The 20,891-nt window shown below is 45.5% G+C and overlaps 1 protein-coding gene and 1 pseudogene across 4 annotated transcripts in view; both read left to right on the top strand.

The window, feature by feature from the left end:
- LOC119323386 (L-type lectin-domain containing receptor kinase IX.2-like) overlaps nt 1-8,549 on the top strand; it is a 10,245-nt gene extending 1,696 nt beyond the window's left edge. The window contains exons 2-8 of one of the 4 annotated variants that reach the window (XM_037597031.1): nt 2,513-2,621; nt 4,355-4,582; nt 4,694-4,943; nt 5,379-5,601; nt 5,703-5,823; nt 6,479-7,369; nt 7,534-7,765. In XM_037597031.1, coding sequence (XP_037452928.1) covers nt 4,418-4,582; nt 4,694-4,943; nt 5,379-5,601; nt 5,703-5,823; nt 6,479-7,369; nt 7,534-7,623 — 1,740 coding nt within the window. In that variant the 5' untranslated portion in view covers nt 2,513-2,621; nt 4,355-4,417 and the 3' untranslated portion in view covers nt 7,624-7,765. Of the gene's footprint in view, nt 1-2,512; nt 2,622-4,354; nt 4,583-4,693; nt 4,944-5,378; nt 5,602-5,702; nt 5,824-6,478 lie in introns of all 4 variants that reach the window. The other 3 variants (XM_037597032.1, XM_037597028.1, XM_037597030.1) reach the window with 3 other exon arrangements.
- A 465-nt stretch (nt 8,550-9,014) lies between these two features.
- The window catches only part of LOC119320643, a 13,404-nt pseudogene continuing 1,527 nt past the window's right edge, over nt 9,015-20,891 (top strand).

The following is a 20,891-nucleotide window of genomic DNA, read 5'->3' as shown; positions in this document are numbered from 1 at the left end:
CATTAGTTGTCGTAGAATATGACGTGCATGTGGACCGATGGAATATTACGTGCATGCACCGCGTGAAATCAGTAGGTGGGTCCGCTATATTTCAACTACTTGAGGTTGATTTGGAAAGGGATTCAACGGAGTCAAAACTTGATTGGGGTGGCACGAAGTGGATCACGCGTTGGAACGGGCGGTCGCGAAAGAGTCTTCTCGGTATAGAGTTAGACCAGACATAGTTATTTCTCATCTAGATAAGTGCTAGCCACACTCATAGAGTAAAGTATACAGTCAAGGTACCAACAACTCCAATCATACCTCTAACTATTTTAAACCTTGTTGTTAGAGAACGGAGGACATGGCCGGCCGATTTTTCTATCTAAAACGAAATGACATAAGGAAGCTAATCACACCATTAGTTTAGTGGACGCAACGATCGTCGTCATCTATATACGATTAACTAGAGCCCAACTTGCTTTACATCCAACACTAATCTGGCTGGAGGACATTTAAGCACGACCAAAAGCGTTGACGCGGCGAGCTAGGCAGCCCGGGGTCGTCCTCAAAACTCACGAGCACCGTGGTGATCCGATAATTATTTACTGACCAGCCAGCGGATTCTACAGAACTTGTAACTTCACAATACTTCGTTGCCGTGGTATGTATTTGTCAAGAAAGGCTTTCGCCTTATTTTATATATAAAGCAACAACCGATAAATAGAAAGCATACAAATACACATTAACACCAACTTTTCTGGGGATACCAGCTATACAAGAGAATGTCATTCGGGCCAACAGGAAACTAACAACATGAACCAAGCAAAGCTAAATGAAGCACTAAACAAAAGAAGCTTGCTTGTTCTTAGCAATGTGCATAAGTCTTCCCACAGCGCCACAACACCACTTACCAAGCAGGCCACCGCTCCCACGGCACACTCCAATTGCTGGGTCTGGCGATATATGATGATATCATCGGTTTGAAGGAGGATTGGTCCAGATAACAAGGCTTCCAAGAAACAGGGAACTAAAAAACATGAACAAAGAAGCTAAAGCACTATAACTAAAGGAGCTTGCTTGCTCCTAGCAATGAGCACAAGTCTTTCCGGAGCGCCTCCACACATTTCGCCAAGCAGCCCATCGCTCCCAAGGTACACTCCGATTGTTGGGCCAGGCGATATATGATGATACTATCAGTTTGAAGGAGGAGGGATGAAATAAACGACGCTTCCAATGAAAAGAATGGCGTCCACAGATGTTGTCATCATGGTTGACCAGAGAGCATCAGAGGCAACCAACAATCACACCAAGGCATCTTGGCTAAACGATACCTCCGTCCACCTCTCGGCATGATGCTAATCCCAGCAACCCCTGATCATGGGATGGCCTCGCATGCCAATAAGACTACCGTCTAAAAGAGGCCAATGACACATTAAGGTAAATCACCGGCGACAAGAAGGTCCTAGGGCAACCTTGGTATCAACATACATTGACAGACACCACCGAATGAGACACCGAGGAAGGGTGGCCGAAGCAGTGGTGAGGAAGTCAGATGGCCTGGGATGGAGGGACGGGAAGTAACGCCTCCGAGGAGCAGAAAGTCGTCCGTAGATGTCGTCGTTGCCAGCAATGGCCATAACCTTGTGCAACTTTCACTGGCGACCAGTCCTCCCTAGGCACTGCAATGTGCCCGCAATGTCGAGGAAGAACGCACATCTCATTATCCCAAGCAAACTATCGGTCCATGCGAAGCTAACCGATCATAGCCAGCCCAGGAGCCAAGCCTCGGCCACCATGGCGGAACATAGAGTGACCATGTCCACAACCCGACATGCTCAAGCATGAACATACAACCAACTTCCTTTTGAACCGCCGGCGAGGCGCTCGCATAGGGGCTCTAAACATGCCCCCTCCAAATCCATATCGGGGGCTCAGACAGGGCCCGAGCAGCCATGGTAGCACATCTGTGTCCCATGTCATGAGAGAGGAAGGCCGCTGACGTGAGCCCCCCCTCCCGCCCCACGACCAGGCCACAACCGCCGACCAGGGTGCCACCCTGCCGCGACAGAGGAACCTCCTGGTCACCATTGCCGTCCTCGGGGGCCGGGCAAGTTTGCCTGCTAGCTCTCTCTGGCAACGGCTAGGGGGAGAGGGTAGGGGAGGATCCGGCGGCGGATTCGCTAGGTCGCTGCCCGAGTCGCCCTGGGATGAGACAGGGGGCCAAGCAGATAGGGGACACTAGTTTCCCTGCCGTGGTATGTATTTAATGTGTATCATGATGATGCAAAGGCTGGGGCCATTCTTGTTTCCGAAAATAATAATTTAATGTGTCGATCTTCTCTCAGCTAATTCCTTGATTTGGATGGCGTTTTGCTATGTATCCACACCCTACTGAATATATAATGTTTTTGGTGTCTTCTTAATCAATTTTGATCTACCTCAATCAATTCATTCTTCCTTTTTGAGGTTCCTAATATCTTGTGTTGGAGCGCGGTACATAGAAGCAAGTCTAACAAGTCATAATCAGCAGGCTATGGCATTTGCCACCTCATGAAAATCCTATGTGGTAGAAAGAGAAAGCAGGAGAGAGAGTGAAGCAGGCTACACCTATGTCGCTTGGCTGGAGCACGACAACCCAGGTAAAAGCTTGCATGCGGCCCGTCCAAATGCAAAAGAGCATGCGCTAGCTCCTTTCCGTCCAATCATCTACCTTCATTCACATGCATGCATTAAATACTATAATCCCTGTTTTTGACACTATTATAGTGTCAAAAAATGTTTTATATTAGGGACAAAAAAATACTCCCTCCCTCTCATAATGTTTAACGTCTTACATTATGGGAGCGAGGGTGTAGTAGTTAATCTACAGCTAACTTACTATACCAGTGAACTTTTAAATGGCTTTAGGTGACATGACACTACATGGAAAATGTTTGCTTTAAACCGGTTGATTTTCTGGCTCTGTAAGCCGCCCCGTACGCGCGCCACGTGTCCCACTCAGCCACCGCTTCCATCCCCACCTTATCCCCTCGGACGCTCTTTTCTCCACTCATTCCCCTCCTCGTCTTCTTCCTTCTTTTTCCCCTCTCTCTCATTTGCAACTCTGACCGACGAGCGAACATTGAAAACTATCAGTTCGCGTGGGCTGCTGCCACCTGCTTTTGCAAGGAAGAGGCAACGCCGGCCAATTCCACAGATCGTTGCGTGCTGCATGGCGAAGCTCCCGCGCGCCACATGGAGGGCTGCAATGGCGGCCGCTTGTACTACAGACGACGAAGCATCTGCCATCGCCGTTGTCACCGCCGCCGTGCTGTGTCGTAGCATACGCTCGTCGCCGCCGAGCCGGTGAAGCTTCGCCGAGCCATGAGGTGCTGCGATTTCGACGGGGAAGCCGGTGCCACGATGGAGCACCAACCCGCGATGGTGCCGTTGCAGTGAAGCTCCGCCGGCGGCGCTGTCCCGCCGCGCCTGTGATGGCACTGTGCAGTGAAGCTTCGCCGAGCCATGGGGTGCTACGATGGAGTTTGGACGGGGCCAGCCGGTGCCGCGAGGGAGCACCAACGCAGTGGTGCCTGGTGCGGTTGCAGTGAAGCTCCGCCACCGGCGCCGTGCCGGTGCTGCAATGGAGCCCGGCGCGTCGTCGCGGTGCTGAGGCAAAACATCGTCGACACCGTTGTGTGCTGCATGGAGCATCGATGGCGCTGCAGTGAAGGCATCACCGGGAGCGCCGCCGTGTCGGGACGCCGGCACTGCGATGGAGCTTCGCCGGGGGCGGTGTTGCTATGAAGCTCCGTCGAGGTCATTTAGTGTTGCAATGGAGCTTCGCTGGGGTGCCACCAGTGCTGCAATGAGCTTCACCGGGGGCCGCCGAGGTTGCGATGAATCTTCGTCGAGCGGCCGATGTTTCAATGGAGTATCGCCGGCGGCATTGGGTGCTGCCATGGAGCGCCGCCGTGCCAATGTTTGTCGCTTCGGTGAAGCGTTGCCGGCGGCTCTCGGTGTTGCGAGATCGAAGGAGAGAAGGGGGTTGCTGTGCGATGTGAAGAGAAGATTGGGTGCGCATTGACCATTCAAACAGGTTGACAGAAGGGATCCAACGGTGCGATCTGGCTGATCAAACGGCCAGGGAGGCGACTTAAAAATTGTTGGCATCAGCCGGCTGATTTGTAGTACTGGCCCTTCTATATAGCCAACAGCAGGCTTTGTTATTAACCATGCTCTAGTAGAGCTAGTTGGACTACAAAAATAAAGGGCCCAAATTATTTATTTATTTTTGAAATGGAGGCCCAAATTATTTTGATGTACTGTGAAAGGACTCGTTATTTATTAGGAGTACTTGAGTAAAAGCTAATAGTTGTCCTGCTGTCAACAGAGGCGGGAAAGATAACGGATCTTGTTTCAAAAGTATAGTAGTACACTCTGGTATTGATTACAAATGGATACCAAAATCGGCACTATAGACAAGGTTGATCTAGAGCGCATGGTGCTTGATCGAAGTGCAGAGCCAACATACCTGCCGTTATCACTTTTGGAAGACATCACAGACTATTTTTCCGATGATCAACAAATTGGCAGCGGTGGATTTTCCGTAGTTTACAAGGTCAGAATTACCCCTGGCTAGTAACCTTTCTCAATTCCAGTTGAAGTTAGATCTAAAAAGTAAACGACATATGCACATGACAGTCAGACCAAATACACGTTATGGTTGCAGGGAATGGTTGGGAAAAAGATGGTCGCTGTGAAGAAACTATCCCAAACGATGCATGAGAATAAATTCCACAAAGAAGTTGAATGCATTACGAAGGCCAAGCACAAAAACATAGTGCGTTTCCTTGGATACTGTTCTGACACGCAAGGGAGAATCGAAGATTATGAAGGAAAGTTTGTGATGGCGGATGTACGAAACTGGTTGCTATGTTTCGAGTACGTACCAAATGGAAGTCTCATCGAGTATATTACCGGTATGATCACAATGTTTAAGTATTTATGTCTTTACTAAAGGTCATTATATTGTGTTCGATATATTAGCAATTTTTTTGTATAATTTGATTCATAATAGAACAGAATTCCGATCAAGATACTACGTACAATTTAAGGGAAATATTTCTAATTTGTCAGAGCTGATGCATGCAGTAAAATAACGAGGTTTAAGGAAGTTAATTATATATCCATCTTGTGGAAAGCAGAAGTGATCCACCATAAAAGAAAAACTGAGGGGAGACCCACACTATAAATTTGGGAAAGTTAACAAACAATTGAGTATTATTCACTGCTCGTTTATGTGTACGAGGGTAGGTTGGGATATATTTAGAAAAACTAATTTAAAATACTTTTCATGATTAAGCATTTGTTGATTACATTAAATTATATCTAGTATAAAAAAAATTCCTCCACAGATGCATCTCGTGGACTTGAATGGCGAGAGCGATACCAAATAATTAAGGGAATATGTGAGGGACTACTTCATCTTCACGAGAAGCGTATCCTCCACCTAGATCTCAAGCCTAGTAATATATTGGTTGATATTCATATGGTACCCAAAATTGCTGATTTTGGCCTCTCAAGGTGCCTTGATAAAGACCAAACCCGGGACTTCACTTCAAGCATATGTGGATCACTGTAAGCCAATCTCCTGAAAGCTTTTTTTCTTCTTTTGTTTGACGCATGAACTTATATTTGTGTGCACTTTCATGGATCAAACTTCATAAATCTTTTTGTAGGGGATATATGGCACCCGAATTCTTCATAGGACAAGTTACATTTGCATCAGACATATACAGTCTTGGTATTATAATTATGGAGATTCTGACAGGAGAGAAGGGGTATCAGGAAGAACAGGATGTAAGCATAGTTTTAAGCATGCACTCCATGTTAAGGATATATTTTCAAGTAAAGTACGCCAACGAGATAACTTAACTTGGAGAAATTACAAAAATCATGCATATGCGGAGTGCTATCAATGCTATCTTAATGCTAGGGCATAGGCCAACATGGCTTAATTAATCATGCAAGGTGGTACCAAAGGCGGAGTCATTAAGGTCACATTTGTAGCACTTTATTCTCATTAATTTACCAAAATATTTAACTTATGAAGAAGGTGTTGAAAACACACTTATATATCAACACTTCTCGGCATGTGTAACTCTCAAAGGCCTAAATTTGGACTAAAAATGATTGCACTTTACATTTTAAATTGTGCTAGCCTATTGTTGAGCTTATTGCACCGAGACGTAGTTGTGTTTTATACACGAACAACCAGCTCAGCCGTTAGCTCAAACCTGAGAAAACCCATGATAAATGCACTTAAGTAGGCTTCAACAAATAAAACATCCAACTTACAACATATATGTCCATGTGAATTCATAACGGCTATATATGATCCTCTCTTCCAGGCTTTCCAGTGTATTTCTTTTTTGTTTCTCTTTCTATAGTAGCTATAAACCATCTGTCAATAGAGTTCCTATCTTGATCTAAACTCACTGTTGCATCTTTAAAGGTAGTTGAGAATTGGATGAATCGGTTGGAGGCAGCAGATCAAAGGGAGACGCAGTTGGAGCAAGTAAGAGTATGCACTACGATAGGGATAGAGTGCATGGACCCTAACCCAAAGAAGAGACCGTTTGCACATCATATAGTCAATAAGCTTGATAAAATGACAAGTGTCGTCGAAACTGGCATCACTAGTCCATCTGTTGGGCAGCAGGTTAGATTCCTACATGAACAACATAGTCAAAGGAAAATTGTGGATCTTTCACTTGAGTATCTCCTAAAAGAACAACACAGTCAAAGTAAAATTGTGGATCTTTCATTTGAGTATCTCTTAAAAGATATGAACGGGCGCACTAAAACAGAAGAACTCATGGAATTTATTGGGGCATTTAAAGATCATTGGCGGCACGCAAAAGAACATCAGTGGTCACTACGGGGAGCGCAAGGTACAAAGCAAAATAGCAGCCAACAACAAGGGGCAAGTATTTCTAGCTCTAACTCTGTTGTGCTCAACAAGTTGAACATCTTCAGTACAAAAGCACGTAGGAATTACGCCAGGAATGGTGGACCTATGCTTGAGAAGATAGATATGTTGAAACTTTTCAAGAAGGACGAGCTTAAGCCAGCTATTAAGGACAAGAACCGTATTGGAAGAGATGTCTTTGAAGAAGTTTACATAGGCCTTGTTGATAGAGTACCAGTCATAGTAAAGAAGCAGATTAGTGGTACTGTGCTACAAAATGGACAGTTCGCAAAGGAAGTCATCATCCAATCTCAAGTCCTCCACAAGAACATTGTAAGGCTCATAGGTTGTTGCGTGGAAGTTGACATCCCGATGCTAGTATATGAGTATCTCTCCAATGATAGCCTCCATGACATTCTTCACAACAACAGCAAGGTACGTCTCAACTTGGGCGTGCGTTTAAATATTGCCACAGAATCAGCACGTGGTCTAGCTTATATGCATTCAAGGCACAATATCTTACATGGTAATATTAAATCAGCAAATATACTCTTGGATGACCATTTTGTGCCAAAGATCTCAAATTTTTGCATATCAAGGTTGACCGGGAGAGGCTACAAACACACCAGAACAGTCAAGGGCGACGATGCTTATATGGATCCACTATACCTACAAACAGGCCTACTTAGCGAATATAGTGATGTGTACAGTTTTGGAGTCGTTATGTTGGAACTTCTTACCAGGAAGGAGGCCACACACTCTGACAATAATAGCTTAGTAAGGAATTTCCTTGAGAATCACAAACAGAGTAAGAAATCAACCGAGCTATTTGATGAGAATATTGCAGTGATGGAGAATCTGGAGCTTCTTGACAATCTGGCACAACTTCTTGTGGAATGTCTTAGCAAGAACTTGGATCTAAGACCGAAAATGATAGATGTTGCAAAGCGGCTCCACATACTGAATGAATCTCGTGGCCAGTGGGTCTTAAGTTGACAAGTCGATGCATTTACTAGTTTAGTTTGAACTTTAAACAACATATATGTTGCGTCGAATAAGCTTCTGATAGGTGCAAGTATAGAGTGATGTGTGATGATCGACGTGTAATTTATGTATTTTGTTGTTGTGAACAAGTCTTTGAAATCCTCTACAGCTGTAAAAGCAAAACACGCTAAAAGCAATGCCCTAGCAGGCCTCCTTGGCCCTGTCGACCCACTGGTACAAAAAGTTCTGTCAGATTGTGAATAAGGGGCATCACTGATCCACCAATGTTGGAAGCCCTAGCATGTCGTGAAGTGCTTGCTCTTGCTATGGACCTAGCTATATCACATGTGATCATCGCCTCTGATTGCCAAGGAGTTATCAAGGACATTCACAAGCAGGAGGGAGGGAAGTACGCAAGCATTGTGAAGGAAATTGTAGAGACAGCAAGAACCATCGATGACTTGACCTTCATCTTCGAGGGTAGAGCTACCAATCTTGAGACACATAGCCTCGCTAAGCACGGTTTCGATCTGGATTTTGGGCGCTATGTGTGGCTGTTAAACCCTCCAGACCTTCAATGTATTCCCATGAACATTACTGAGTTATAATAAAGTGTGTTTAGATTCAAAAATAAAATATTTGCACCAAACGACCATGTTAGGATTTCTGAGGATTATCAGGCCCACGGGGTTAACCCCCTGCAAACCTTTTGTCTTCTTCCCGGTCGAGCACTTGGCACGCGGCGTCGTTCAGTATGCGCATCAGGGCAACTTCAATGCAAAGCGCTAAGATAGGCGCTTAGGAAATTAAAATAACTCTCGCAAAAATAAAAAAACAATTGAGGCGCCTACGTTAGCGTCCAGCGTTGTAGTAGATGCCTTCACTCTTCCCCATCCGGCCACCACACATATTAAATCACGCAAAATAAATCTGATACTCCTTCACTATCCCGTCTTTTTGTCATTGTTTGTTCGACACCTGACTGTGTTCTTCCCCTCTGGCCTATGCTCGATTTCCCTGCATGGATCCAGCCTTGGTTTCTGTTCTGTAGTCGGAGGAGGAGAAATCAATACAGCACTATTTTCTTCTCATGTGGTGATGCACTCTTCCACGAATGAGTGTGATTCTTTTGTCTTCTTTGCATTGGTTTCTTCTCTTGTATTCTTCCCCAACCATAATACCACGGCCCACCATCACCATCACATCACCATGCTTGATTGGAGCTCAACTTGCTCTACTGCAGCACGCATTAATATGGCCAGAAGGGCATCTACGCTCTGCCATCAAGCATTGACGCTGGGCTGGGGTCGTCGCCCTCGTCTTCTTCCTCGGGCCGTGGTGATACAGATCTGATCCATCTGTGCTCCTCTGCTCTGCTATGCTTTCCTCACCCTCCCGCGGGGTTCTACAGTACCGTGGTATGTTTATGTAAATCTGGTCTCTTCTCTCTACCTTCAAGCATCTAGTGTATATTCATCAGTTAATAGAATTTTGATCTCTCCTCCCCTCCATCAACACCATGTTGCATGTATAGTATTTTGATTTCATCTTACTTAACTTTGGCCCACCTCTTTTTAAAGCTTTTGAGTAATTCATATGTAAGCTTTTTTGCCACGCGCGCTAGATATATAGTAGCTCAAAGCACAACAAGTCCAGGTCAAATCAGGCTAGCTATGTAATCATATGTTACTGTTCCTGAATGATGTACTTCTAAACCGCTTACTTGTTATGCCTAAACAAAGTCAAATCTAACAAGAAAATTTCTCCCCTCTATGGTAGATCTATGATCTTGTATTGCAGGTTAAACCGTCAACTCGATTGATCCATATTGTGCTAGGCAATTAAAGTCAAACAAACTGTTCAAGAAGTGGTGACCTGTATCCTAAACCTATTAGGATTCTAACATGCAATTGAGCACGATAGTTTCCCTTTATGATATTGCTGCTAATATAATGTGGGAGGTGAAATTTTTTCTTTCATTCGGTTTTCATGGTTAGTCGTGCAACCGGGTATAAGAATCTGCTACTGGTGCTAATTGGGCACCTAGCTATATAGGGAGCCGAGGTGCATATGTCAGATCTCCTTTCTATCAAATATTTTATGCTTACTTGCGTAATTAGGTGCACTCTTGACTCACATATAATGGCAATATATTCCTCCTACTTCGAAGGCGCTACATCTTGGTATTGACTGCAAATGGATAGCAAAACCAGTACTAGACACAACACCGACCTGCTGGAGCGCATGCTGCTTGATGGAAATGCAGAGCCAACATACTTGCCGTTACCACTTTTAGAAGACATCACAAACTGTTTCTCCAATGATCAAGAAATTGGGAGAGGTGGATTTGCAGTGGTTTATAAGGTGCGATACCTCTAGTAAGCTTTCTCAATCCTAGTTGCAGTGACAGCACTATGCGTGCATGGTCACATGTTAACACTAACAAATACACGTTCTGACTGCAGGGGGAAGTGGGAAAAAGGATGGTCGCTGTGAAGAAGCTATCTAGCACATTCAAGTTGCCTGAGGAAAAATTCCACAAAGAGGTTGAGTGTCTCGTGAAGGCCAAGCACAAAAATATAGTGTGTTTCCTCGGATATTGTTCTGAAACGCATGGGAGCAGGGCCGGTCCTGGTATTTTGGGGGCCCGGGGCGAAACTAAAACTCGGGGGCCTCTTTATACTAGAGGGAAGCATGTCCTTCGTGTGTATAGAGTATAGACCCTGCGATGACGTCTTGCGGTTAATTCGTAAGTAAATTTTCAAAAGGAAGATAGTTCTTTTAGAAGGATGGATTAGACAATGCATGAAGACGAAAATAGGACGTGTATAATATAGATACAGTAACCTTCTAATTTCAAATCCAGAGCACTTTAATTTGCAATGATTTGAGTGAATACACATACAATCACAAAAGACAATTTGTATGAGTTCTAAACTCAAATCAAGTGGAAAAAAATGTGTGACAAAAATCCTACAAAACTTCCTATGAAGATATTTCAATCAAGTCTAAGAACTTTCAACTTTAAAAATCTATCATGGTACCATCAACTAAAATCCAAGCGTTCCATCATTAGTTTAATTGTTTCTGACTGAAGTGGTTGAATTTGTAAGTACATCGACTAACTTGTATACCTTGGTTGAATTTCTGAATAACATATGACGTACCTCGGATTCGTGTCTGTCGCTCGGTGATCCGGCGCTGGCGCGATGTGGAGTGGACTGTCATCTAGCAGGAGGCGCTCGTTGATGCAGTCTGGTTGTGCGTTCGCCTATGGCTAATGGCTATGCGCCCGGCGCGTGGAAGCCGGAGTCCGGAGAGCAGAGTTCGTCGGCGTCGGCGCGTGGTGGATCGAAGCCACAGGGCCCGGCGGCAGAGCAGAATAGGGAATAAGGGATTGTAGCGTCAAAAGAAATCGTAGCGATTGAAACTGGGAAGAGAAAGGAGCGCTCGATGTCCTGGAGTCATGGGCTATCTATGTGCTTTTTTTTTCTTTTGAGCTGAGAGTTCGCATGCAGCGTGGCTGGGCCATGGGCTAGTGCATACGCACCTGGGGAGGGGGACCCTAGATAGTGGGAGCCCGGGGCGGCCGCCCCTGCTGCCCCCTCTCAGGACCGGGCCTGCATGGGAGAATTGCAGACAATGAGGGGAAGTTTCTCATGGCAGATGTACGAAATTGGTTACTATGTTTTGAGTATGTTTCGAATGGAAGTCTCGATAAATATATTACTGGTATGATCTAACATTGGTTGCCATTTTTTTAATTAGATGGTGTGTCATAGTCCAAGCACCCCATGCAAGTAACACAACCATTTAAAATAAGAAATTTCAAGATGCTCTCAAACTAGTTTTAATTGTCATTCACTTCGATCCAATGACTGTTCAAGATAGTGGTTTATTGCTCCAAGAAAGGAGGGAACGACTTGTTAAAGATCTTAATGTTGTATTTACTTCATGGCATTATCTTGCACAGTTCACAGTTGTATTCATTTTCATATTTTCGGTAAAAGAAAGTGAAATTACATTTGGTAGGACTATTATCCATTGGTTTTCATTCTTACTCTAGATTAGAATTCACTGGAAAATACAGGCTTTTGATCCATGCCAAAGTATTTGCTTACTAAGTAATATTGGCCCATGACATGTGAGGCAACTGACAATGCCGATAAAAAATATCCAAGCCGGGCCTTCTTGAACTCTTCCAGGTTAAATATTAATTAGTAAATCTATAAAAGGGACAAAGTCCCTTTCAAAACACTAAGGGGGAAACTAATTTCGTTTTGATTCTTGGAGTAAATGCATGCAACAGAACAACATACTCGGGGAAGTTGATTTTGTCCCCATTTGTCAAAGAAGAGGCAACATGTTATGTTGCACATGGGCATAAATTTGGCTTCACCTATTTTAACTATGAACAACTTACTGAGTTTCTTTTGCTGTTCTTGGCTCCTTGAGGAGAAGTTGACGTCTTAAAAAACTCGCTAAAAATGCTTTGCATGGTTAAACCTTTGTAGATTTACATTACATCATCTGTCTCCAAGGGACGAAAATATGAAACCCTTTCCTCTGCAGATGCATCTCGAGGACTTGATTGGAGGGAACGCTATGCGATAATCAAGGGAATATGTGAGGGCTTACTTCATCTTCACAAGAAACAGATTCTCCACTTAGATATGAAGCCTAGTAATATATTGATAGATGATCACATTTTTTTTAGAAAAGGAGGATGACTCCCGGCCTCTGCATCTAGGCGATGCATACGTCCACTTTATTAATTATTCTCAGAAGACCTTACAAAGACACACAACAGTAAGACTAAAGCCACCGTCTAAGCAACAACTAACTGTCGCTACACCTATCCAATTGATGAAGGGGCGCAGATAGTCTGGGCCTAATACCAAACAGACATCGCAGCCAAACCTAAACATCTAAGACCTGAGGTCCCAACCAGGACGCTTGCCGGGTATGGGACACCTACCAGTCTGGCGCACTTCTCAACCAGGACGCCTGTCAGGTATGAGGCCGCCGCAGCCACCTGCCACCAATCCATCTTCAGAGTTGTACTGTTGCATGTACTGTGTCAGGTCTCTCTGCCATAGACGCCAGCCCGACAGCGTCGTCCTCCTGCGCGAGTCCATCCTCCCACAGTGAACTCCGAATCTGCACTGCGCCACGCCGTCAAGATCCGTCGCCATCAGTGTGTAGGACGAAGCACCGCTCCACCAAAGAATCCGTCCTCTGGTCCCTCGATCACGTGTGTACCTCCAAGAATGACGCCCCCAAGGGAGGAACGACACCAGAGGGCCGTCGTCATCTGATCATCCGATCTAGGGATTCCCCCAGATGTAGTAGAGAGTGGCCTTGAACTTCTCCACGACGATGCCTTCAAGAAGGGAACGACGCAGATAGCGCCGCCACTGCCGGCCTTAGCAGAGCCGAAGGCAAGTTTTCACCCAGATCAGTTTGAAGGGATCCAACTCTCGTGCACGGGCCACCGTCACCACCAGCACCACCAGGCAGAACCCTGGAGCACCGACAGATCGGCGAGCCGCCGGGACCACCGCATCCAGATCGCCGGCCACACCGGGCCGCCGCCATGCCCCGTGCTGTCCGGGTCAGAGACGGAGCCACCGACTGCGCAAACGGACTACCGCCGCCTGCACACGCTGGAGCGCCGCCGAGAGTCCAGCGCTCACATGGCACCCGAAATAGCTGATTTTGGTCTCTCGCGGTGCCTTGATAAAGACCAAAGCCGGGCTTTTACTTCGAATATATGTGGATCACTATAAGCTAGCCACTTGAAAGCTCTTCTTTTGTTTTGTGCAAATGTATATTTGTGTGCACATTCATTGAACACGATTTAAATATCTTCTTGAAGGGGATATATGGCACCAGAATCCTTGAGAGGACAAGTCGCATCCGCATCAGACATATACAGTCTTGGCGTTGTCATCGTGGAGATACTGACAGGAGACAGGGTGTATCCAGAAGATGAGGATGTAAGAACAATTTAAACGTTTGCTCCATGTTAAAGGATATATTTTCAAATAACTATATATCTTTACTTAAGTTTAACTTGCAGAAATTGTAAAATAAATTCCCTCAAAAGAAAAATGAAATTGTAGGATTCGTGTCTTAGACACCCAGCTTTAGTACTTAATTAACACAAGCTGAACTTGCAGTTGCATATATGCCTCGTTGGCCTAAGATGTAGCACTAAAATTGCATTTGTAGCACCCCGCTTGCTACTCCACCTAAAAGATTGAACTTACCAGGAAATGTGGAAAAAGCGTTTATATGCCAACTCTTTTCTGCACTTATGGCTCCCTTAGACCTAAGACGAACTTCAAGTATGTTGCGATTTTCTTTAAAATCGTGCCGGCCCATTCTTGAACTCGAGACCTCTTTGCATGGATACTGTTTTGTGCTTCATACCAACCAGCATAACCATTATGTCAAACTAAAGTGGACACATGTGATAAATGCACTTATGCTTCAATAAAATAACATCCAACCGACAACATAGCTCACTTTAATAATGGATATTTTTTCCATTTCAAAATTTCATGCATATTTTCTCTCTCTACATATATATTAGCTATAGATCACCTACTCTCAATTACTATCTATATCTTAACTTACAATTTCAATTTTGTAGGTAGTTGAGGCTTGGATGAATCGGTTGCACGAATCAGATAAATGGGAGACACAGTTGGATCAAGTAAAAGTATGCATTAAGATAGGGATAGAGTGCATGGACTCAAATCCAAAGAAGAGACCAGTTGCAAGCCATATAAATGATAGGCTTTATAAAACGACAAGTACCGCCGAAACTGGCACCAGTAATTCGTCAGTTGAAAAACTGGATGGTTTTCTAAAGGAACATTACTCTAAAGAGAAAATAGCACCAGTAATTCCTAAATGAACGTGCTGAAACCGAAGATCTTGTGGAATATGTTGATCATTGGCAGCAAGGTCGAGAAGAAGCTCAAGGTGATCAATGTCCATTATGGGGAACACAAGATACAAAACAAAATGTCATCCCACAAGGTGCGGGCATTTCCAGCTCTAGCTCTAGTTTGCTGTACAAGTTGAATAATTTGCACATCTTCAACACAAAAGCACGCAGGAACTATGTGCGGTACGGTGGACGTACATTGGAGAATGTAAAACTTATTAAACTTTACCAAAGGGGTGAGATCAAACCTTTTTTAATGGATTAGAATTTGATTGGAAAAGGTGGCTTTGGAGAAGTTTACAGGGGACTTGTTGGTGATGTACCAGTCGCAGTAAAGAAGCCGATTAGTACTGTGCTGGACAATGGACCATTTCCAAATGAACTCATGTCCAAAGTCTTGTCATTCACAGAAACATCGTTAAGCTCTTAGGTTGTTGCTTGGAAGTTGACACCCCGATGCTAGTCTATGAGTTTCTCTCCAGAGGTAGCCTCGATGACATTCTTCGCAGCAGCAGGGTGCCTCTCGACTTGGATATGTGTTTAAGTATAGCTGCAGAATCATCAAATGGTCTAGCTTACATGCATTCAAGGGCCATATGCATCTTACATGGCAATTTTAAACCATCAAATATACTCTTCGATGACAAGTTTGTGCCTAAAATCTCAGACTTTGGCATGTCAAGGATGGCTGCACAACACAGTGGAATAATCGCTGGTGACATGGTTTATATTTTTTTTCAAAAATGGGGGACTCCCCGGCCTCTGCATCAGAAAGATGCATACGGCCACATAAATAAATAAATAAATAAGTTCAACAGAGTCTTGCAGTCTGCTCCAAAATGAGAAACTGGCTCACAAAGAGCACCAAAAGCAAATAAGGCCCAAAAGCCACAACCGGCTGGCATAAGATAGATAGGTAAACTAGTCGCCTATCCTATTACATGACCGCCATCCAAACCGGTTGAAGATATCCCGCGCTACCATCTGCCACCGGAGAGATCCAGTAACCAAACGCTCCCTGGCCTCCGTCGGAGTGAGTAAGGACCACATACGGATTAGCGCAGTAGCCCGAAATAAAACCTGCAAAAAATGAATAGTTGTTGTTCTGTTAAAAGCCAAATCATTTCTGCAGTTCCAAATTGCCCATAACAACGCACACGCTCCTACGCGAATTTGTCTAGCTGTTTCGGACTCTATCCCAACAAGCCACGTTCCAAATAATGACCTGACCAAATTCGGAGGAGGAATGTTAAAGGCAACTTGCACCGAGCGCCATAAGACCTTCGCCAACGGGCAATCAAAGAAGAGGTGCTTGATATTTTCATCCCGATCACAGAAACTACACCTAGTAGATCCTGTCTAGTTTCGCTTAACCAAATTATCTTTCGTTAAGATAACTTGTTTATGTACAAACCACATAAACACTTTGATTTTCAGAGGAACCTTAACTTTCCAAACATGTTTGGAACTAGGAATCACACTAGAATTGATGACATCAATATACATCGACTTGACTGTGAATTCCCCAGATCTAGTAAGCTTCCAACACAACTGATCAGGCTGATGCGTAAGCTGAACCTCCATCAGTCTACTCACCAGATGAAGCCAGGCTTCCCACCGGTCTCCAACAAACACCCTCCTAAACTGAATATTAAGGGGAGTAGACTGCAAACTCGTTGCAACCAGAGCATCACGACGCTGCACAATACAATATAGCGAAGGATACTGAAGCGCCAACGGCGCTTCCCCCAGCCAAGTATCCTCCCAGAAGCGAGTATTGTTGCCATCAGCAACAATAAACTTTGTTCTATTAAAGAAAGTAGCTTTGACTCTCATTAGTCCTTTCCAGAAAGGCGAATCAGTTGGTCTGACTGTCCCCTGCGACAAAGTCTTAGAGTCGAGGTACTTGTTATGCAGAATCTATGCCCAAGTAGCTTCAGTCTCAGCTGCTAACTTATATAGCCACTTGCTGAGAAGACATCTGTTCTTGACCTCAAGATTTTCAACACCAAGACCCCCTTGGTCCTTCGGTCGGCAGATGACGTCCCATTTGGCTAAACGGTACTTTCTCTTAAGTTCATCACTCTGCCAGAAGAAACGGGACCGATAGAAGTCCAGCCTTTTCCTAACTCCAACTGGTACTTCAAAAAAGGACAAAAGGAACATAGGCAGACTCGTGAGCACCGAATTAATAAGAATCAACCATCCTCCATACCACATGAGTTTGCCCCTCCAGCTGCTCAGTTTCTTCTCAAACCGATCCTCGATACACTTCCATTCGCTATTTGTCAGCTTACGATGATGAATGGGGATACCTAGGTAAGTGAATGGAAGTGCTCCCAATTCACAACCAAACAATTGCTTATATGCATCTTGTTCCTCTTTGGCTCTCCCAAAACAGAACAACTCGCTTTTATGAAAGTTAATCTTCATACCGGTCAATTGCTCAAACAGGCACAATACCAGCTTCATATTTCTCGCTTTTGCCAAGTCATGCTCCATAAAGATGATCGTATCATCAGCGTACTGCAGGATGGACACACCACCATCAACTAGATGAGGCACCAAGCCACCTACCTGGCCGGCCTCCTTTGCCCTACCTATCAGGATTGCCAACATATCAACGACAATGTTGAACAAAATAGGAGACATTGGATCACCTTGTCTCAGGCCCTTATGTGTCTTGAAATAATGACCTATATCGTCATTCACTTTAATTCCAACACTCCCTTTATGCATGAAGAATTCGACTTGTCGTCTCCAAACTTCATCAAAACCCTTCATGCGTAGTGCCTGTTGAAGGAAAGGCCATTTGACTTTGTCGTACGCTTTCTCGAAATCCACCTTGAAAACAACGCCATCAAGTTTTTTCGTGTGAATCTCATGGAGCGTTTCATGCAAGACCACAACCCCTTCGAGGATGTTCCTGTCCGGCTTGAAAGCAGACTTTACAGGCTGCACCACATTATGCGCAATCTGTGTGAGCTTATTCGTCCCGACCTTGGTAAAATTTTTGAAACTAACATTGAGAAGACAGATAGGCCGGAATTTCTCAATCCGCACTGCCTCTGTCTTCTTGGGAAGTAAGGTTATCGTTCCAAAATTCAGCTGAAAAAGGTGAAGCTGGCCGGAGAATAAATCATTGAACAATGGCAAGAGATCTTCTTTAATAATGTGCCAACACTTCTTGTAGAACTCTGCCAGGAAACCATCCGGGCTAGGAGCCTTATTATTCTTCATCTGGGAAATGGCCTCAAACACCTCTTTCTCAGAGAAAGGAGCTACTAAAATATCATTCTCAACAGCCGTAAGTTGAGGCACATCCTCAATCCTAGACTCATCCAGCGACATACAGTTCTCCTCTCGAGACCCAAACAACTGCTTATAATACTCAATAATATATTGCTTTAAGTTTTCCTGACCAAGAACCGTTCCCTCGTCTTGTTCAAGCTGAAAGATCCTCTTCTTTCTATGCTTACCATTGGCGATCAAGTGAAAAAATTGAGTGTTCCCGTCCCCCTGAACGACTCTACTGACCTTAGCCCGAAGCGCCCACTTTAGTTCTTCCTCGCGAAGGAGCTCTTTCAGCCTCATTTCCGCATCAAGCTTGGCATGAAGCTCCGAGGCTGGCAGGATCATGGTTTCAGCCTTTACATCAAGGGACTGAATAAGCGCAAGGAGTTGTTCCTTTTCAACCTTATAAATCCCACTGAGATGCTTAGCCCACCCACGTAGGAAGCTTCTCAAATGCCTAATTTTATTCTGCCTTTACATGGTTTATATGGATCCGACATATCTACAAACAGGCCTGCTGACCGAACAAAGTGATGTGTATAGCTTTGGAGTTACCATCTTGGAGCTTGTTACTAGGAGGATCACACATTCTGACAATAACAGCTTAGTAACGAATTTCATTAAATATCACAAGATGGGGACATCAATTGAGCTGTTTGATAGGGGAATTGAAGTGGGAGAAAATCTGCATTTTCTTGACACTCTGGTAGAAATTGCCATGGAGTGTCTTAACCATGATCCGGACGAAAGACCGAGAATGGTAGATGTTGCAAAGCGCCTTTCCATACTGAATTTATCCCGTAGACAAGGTGCCAGTTAGTATGCTTTATAGCTATATTGGATTGGTCGTCGTTGAGCTTTTCTGGTGTTTAACCCTGTCTTAATTACCTGCTCTGATCTGTGGATTCATCTATTCTTGCCCTTCCTTATACCATAGCAAGGGTAAAGTTTGTTTTCGCACTGTGTACTCTTGAGCCTATTCATAGCGGCTTTAATGATGGTGGAGTTCGCATCACGTTGCCACCATTTGTATGGATTTGTGGGGTGATAAGAACATTTTGTCAGTATACCGAACGTAGCTCAAAGATATTATTCTTCGGCTCATAATAGTTTCTGCCTCCTCTGCTGTAAAATGCTTTGCAGCTTTTTTTTAGAAAAGGAGGAGGACCCCCGGCCTCTTGCATCTGGGCGATGCATACGGCCACTTTATTAATTATTCTCACAAGACCTTACAAAGTCATACAACAGTAAGACTAAAGCCACCGTCTAAGCAACAACTGTCGCTATTCCTATCCAATTGATGAAGGGGCGCTGATAGTCTGGGCCTAATACCAAACAGACATCGTAGCCAAACCTAAACATCTAAGACCTGAGGTCCCAACCAGGACGCCTGCCGGGAGGCCGCCGCAGCCACCTACCACCAATCCATCTTCAGTGTTGTACTGCTGCACCACCTTGCCCGGCCTCTCTGCCATCGATGCCACCACGACGCCTGATGACGTCACCCTCCTGCGCGAGTCCCTCGCCACACATCGGGCGCCGAGTTTCCACTGCGCCACGCCGCCGGGAAACGCCACCACTAATGTGCAGGATGAAACATCGCTCCACCAATTATTCCGTCCACTAGTCCCTCGATCCCGTGTACACCTTCAAGAATGACGCCACAAGAGGGAAACAACACAATAATGCGGCCGTCATCCGATCTACTGATTTAGGGTTTTCCCCGGAGGTAGCAGATAGTGGCCTGGAACTTCTCAACAGCGATGCCTTCAACAAGGGAACAACACCAAATAGTGCCGCCATCGCCGGCCTCGGCAGCAGTCGCGAGTAGGTCTTCACCCAGATCTGTTCCAATGGCCTCCATCAAGCGTCTTGCGCACGGATCGTCCATCACAGCGGCCGCCGCGCCGACCGTTGTGGGACCACAGCCGCCGACACATCCTCCGCCGTTCGGGGCGCCGCCCCGGGATCCAGCCCTCGCTGGCCGCCGGAACGAAGCCACCGAGCCCCATCGAGGGCGGCCAACGGGGGCGGAGAAGCTAGATCCGGTCAAGCCCGGCCATGATCCGGCCTCTCCCCGCGCTGTAGCCACTCCCGCAGCCCTGCATCTCGCCAGCGCTCGAGGCGACGCAGGCAGCGCATGCACGCACAACGTCACAGAGAGGGGAAACGGCCCGCCGCCACCTTCTCTGGGGCGCGCGCGGACTTCACCAGCAGCGAAGCGAGGGAGTGGGCGAGGGGGACCTGGCGGCGGCGGCGCTAGGGTTCCCCGTGTCGCCCGGGGGCGACGCGGGGCGAGAGGGGCGAGAGGCATCCATGCATGCATTCGCTAAAAGCGACCGTCACACGTAAATGAGTTGCTTTTACACGTTGCGTCGTCTCATCATCAGTTTCATTATTCGTTAACAGTGGCCAGATATTATTCAGATTCATTGCCTCAAGAATTAGGCTCTTTTGTCCATGGCACGGACCGGTGATCCGTTCTGGTCGTCATCTGTGGCACCACCGGGACCCACTTCCCATCCCGCTGGACAAAATTACTGTTCTGACCCTTAAGGCGAACTAAATCCCGATCTGACCTCGTTCCAAAAAAAATTTCGTTTCTGACCTTTTTTGGTGACGCCAAGGTCCCTGGCGTCTGGGTTACGAAGCAGACCCCAGGGTCCCTGGCGTCTGGCCCCTGGCCCGCACTGCCCGCGTGCCCGTTGACCTGCTGACGTG

This window comes from Triticum dicoccoides, chromosome 6B, assembly GCF_002162155.2.
Source record: "Triticum dicoccoides isolate Atlit2015 ecotype Zavitan chromosome 6B, WEW_v2.0, whole genome shotgun sequence".
Lineage (NCBI taxonomy): Eukaryota > Viridiplantae > Streptophyta > Magnoliopsida > Poales > Poaceae > Triticum > Triticum dicoccoides.
Note: the sequence above shows the minus strand (reverse complement) of the source record. Positions and strands in the feature narration are given on the sequence as shown.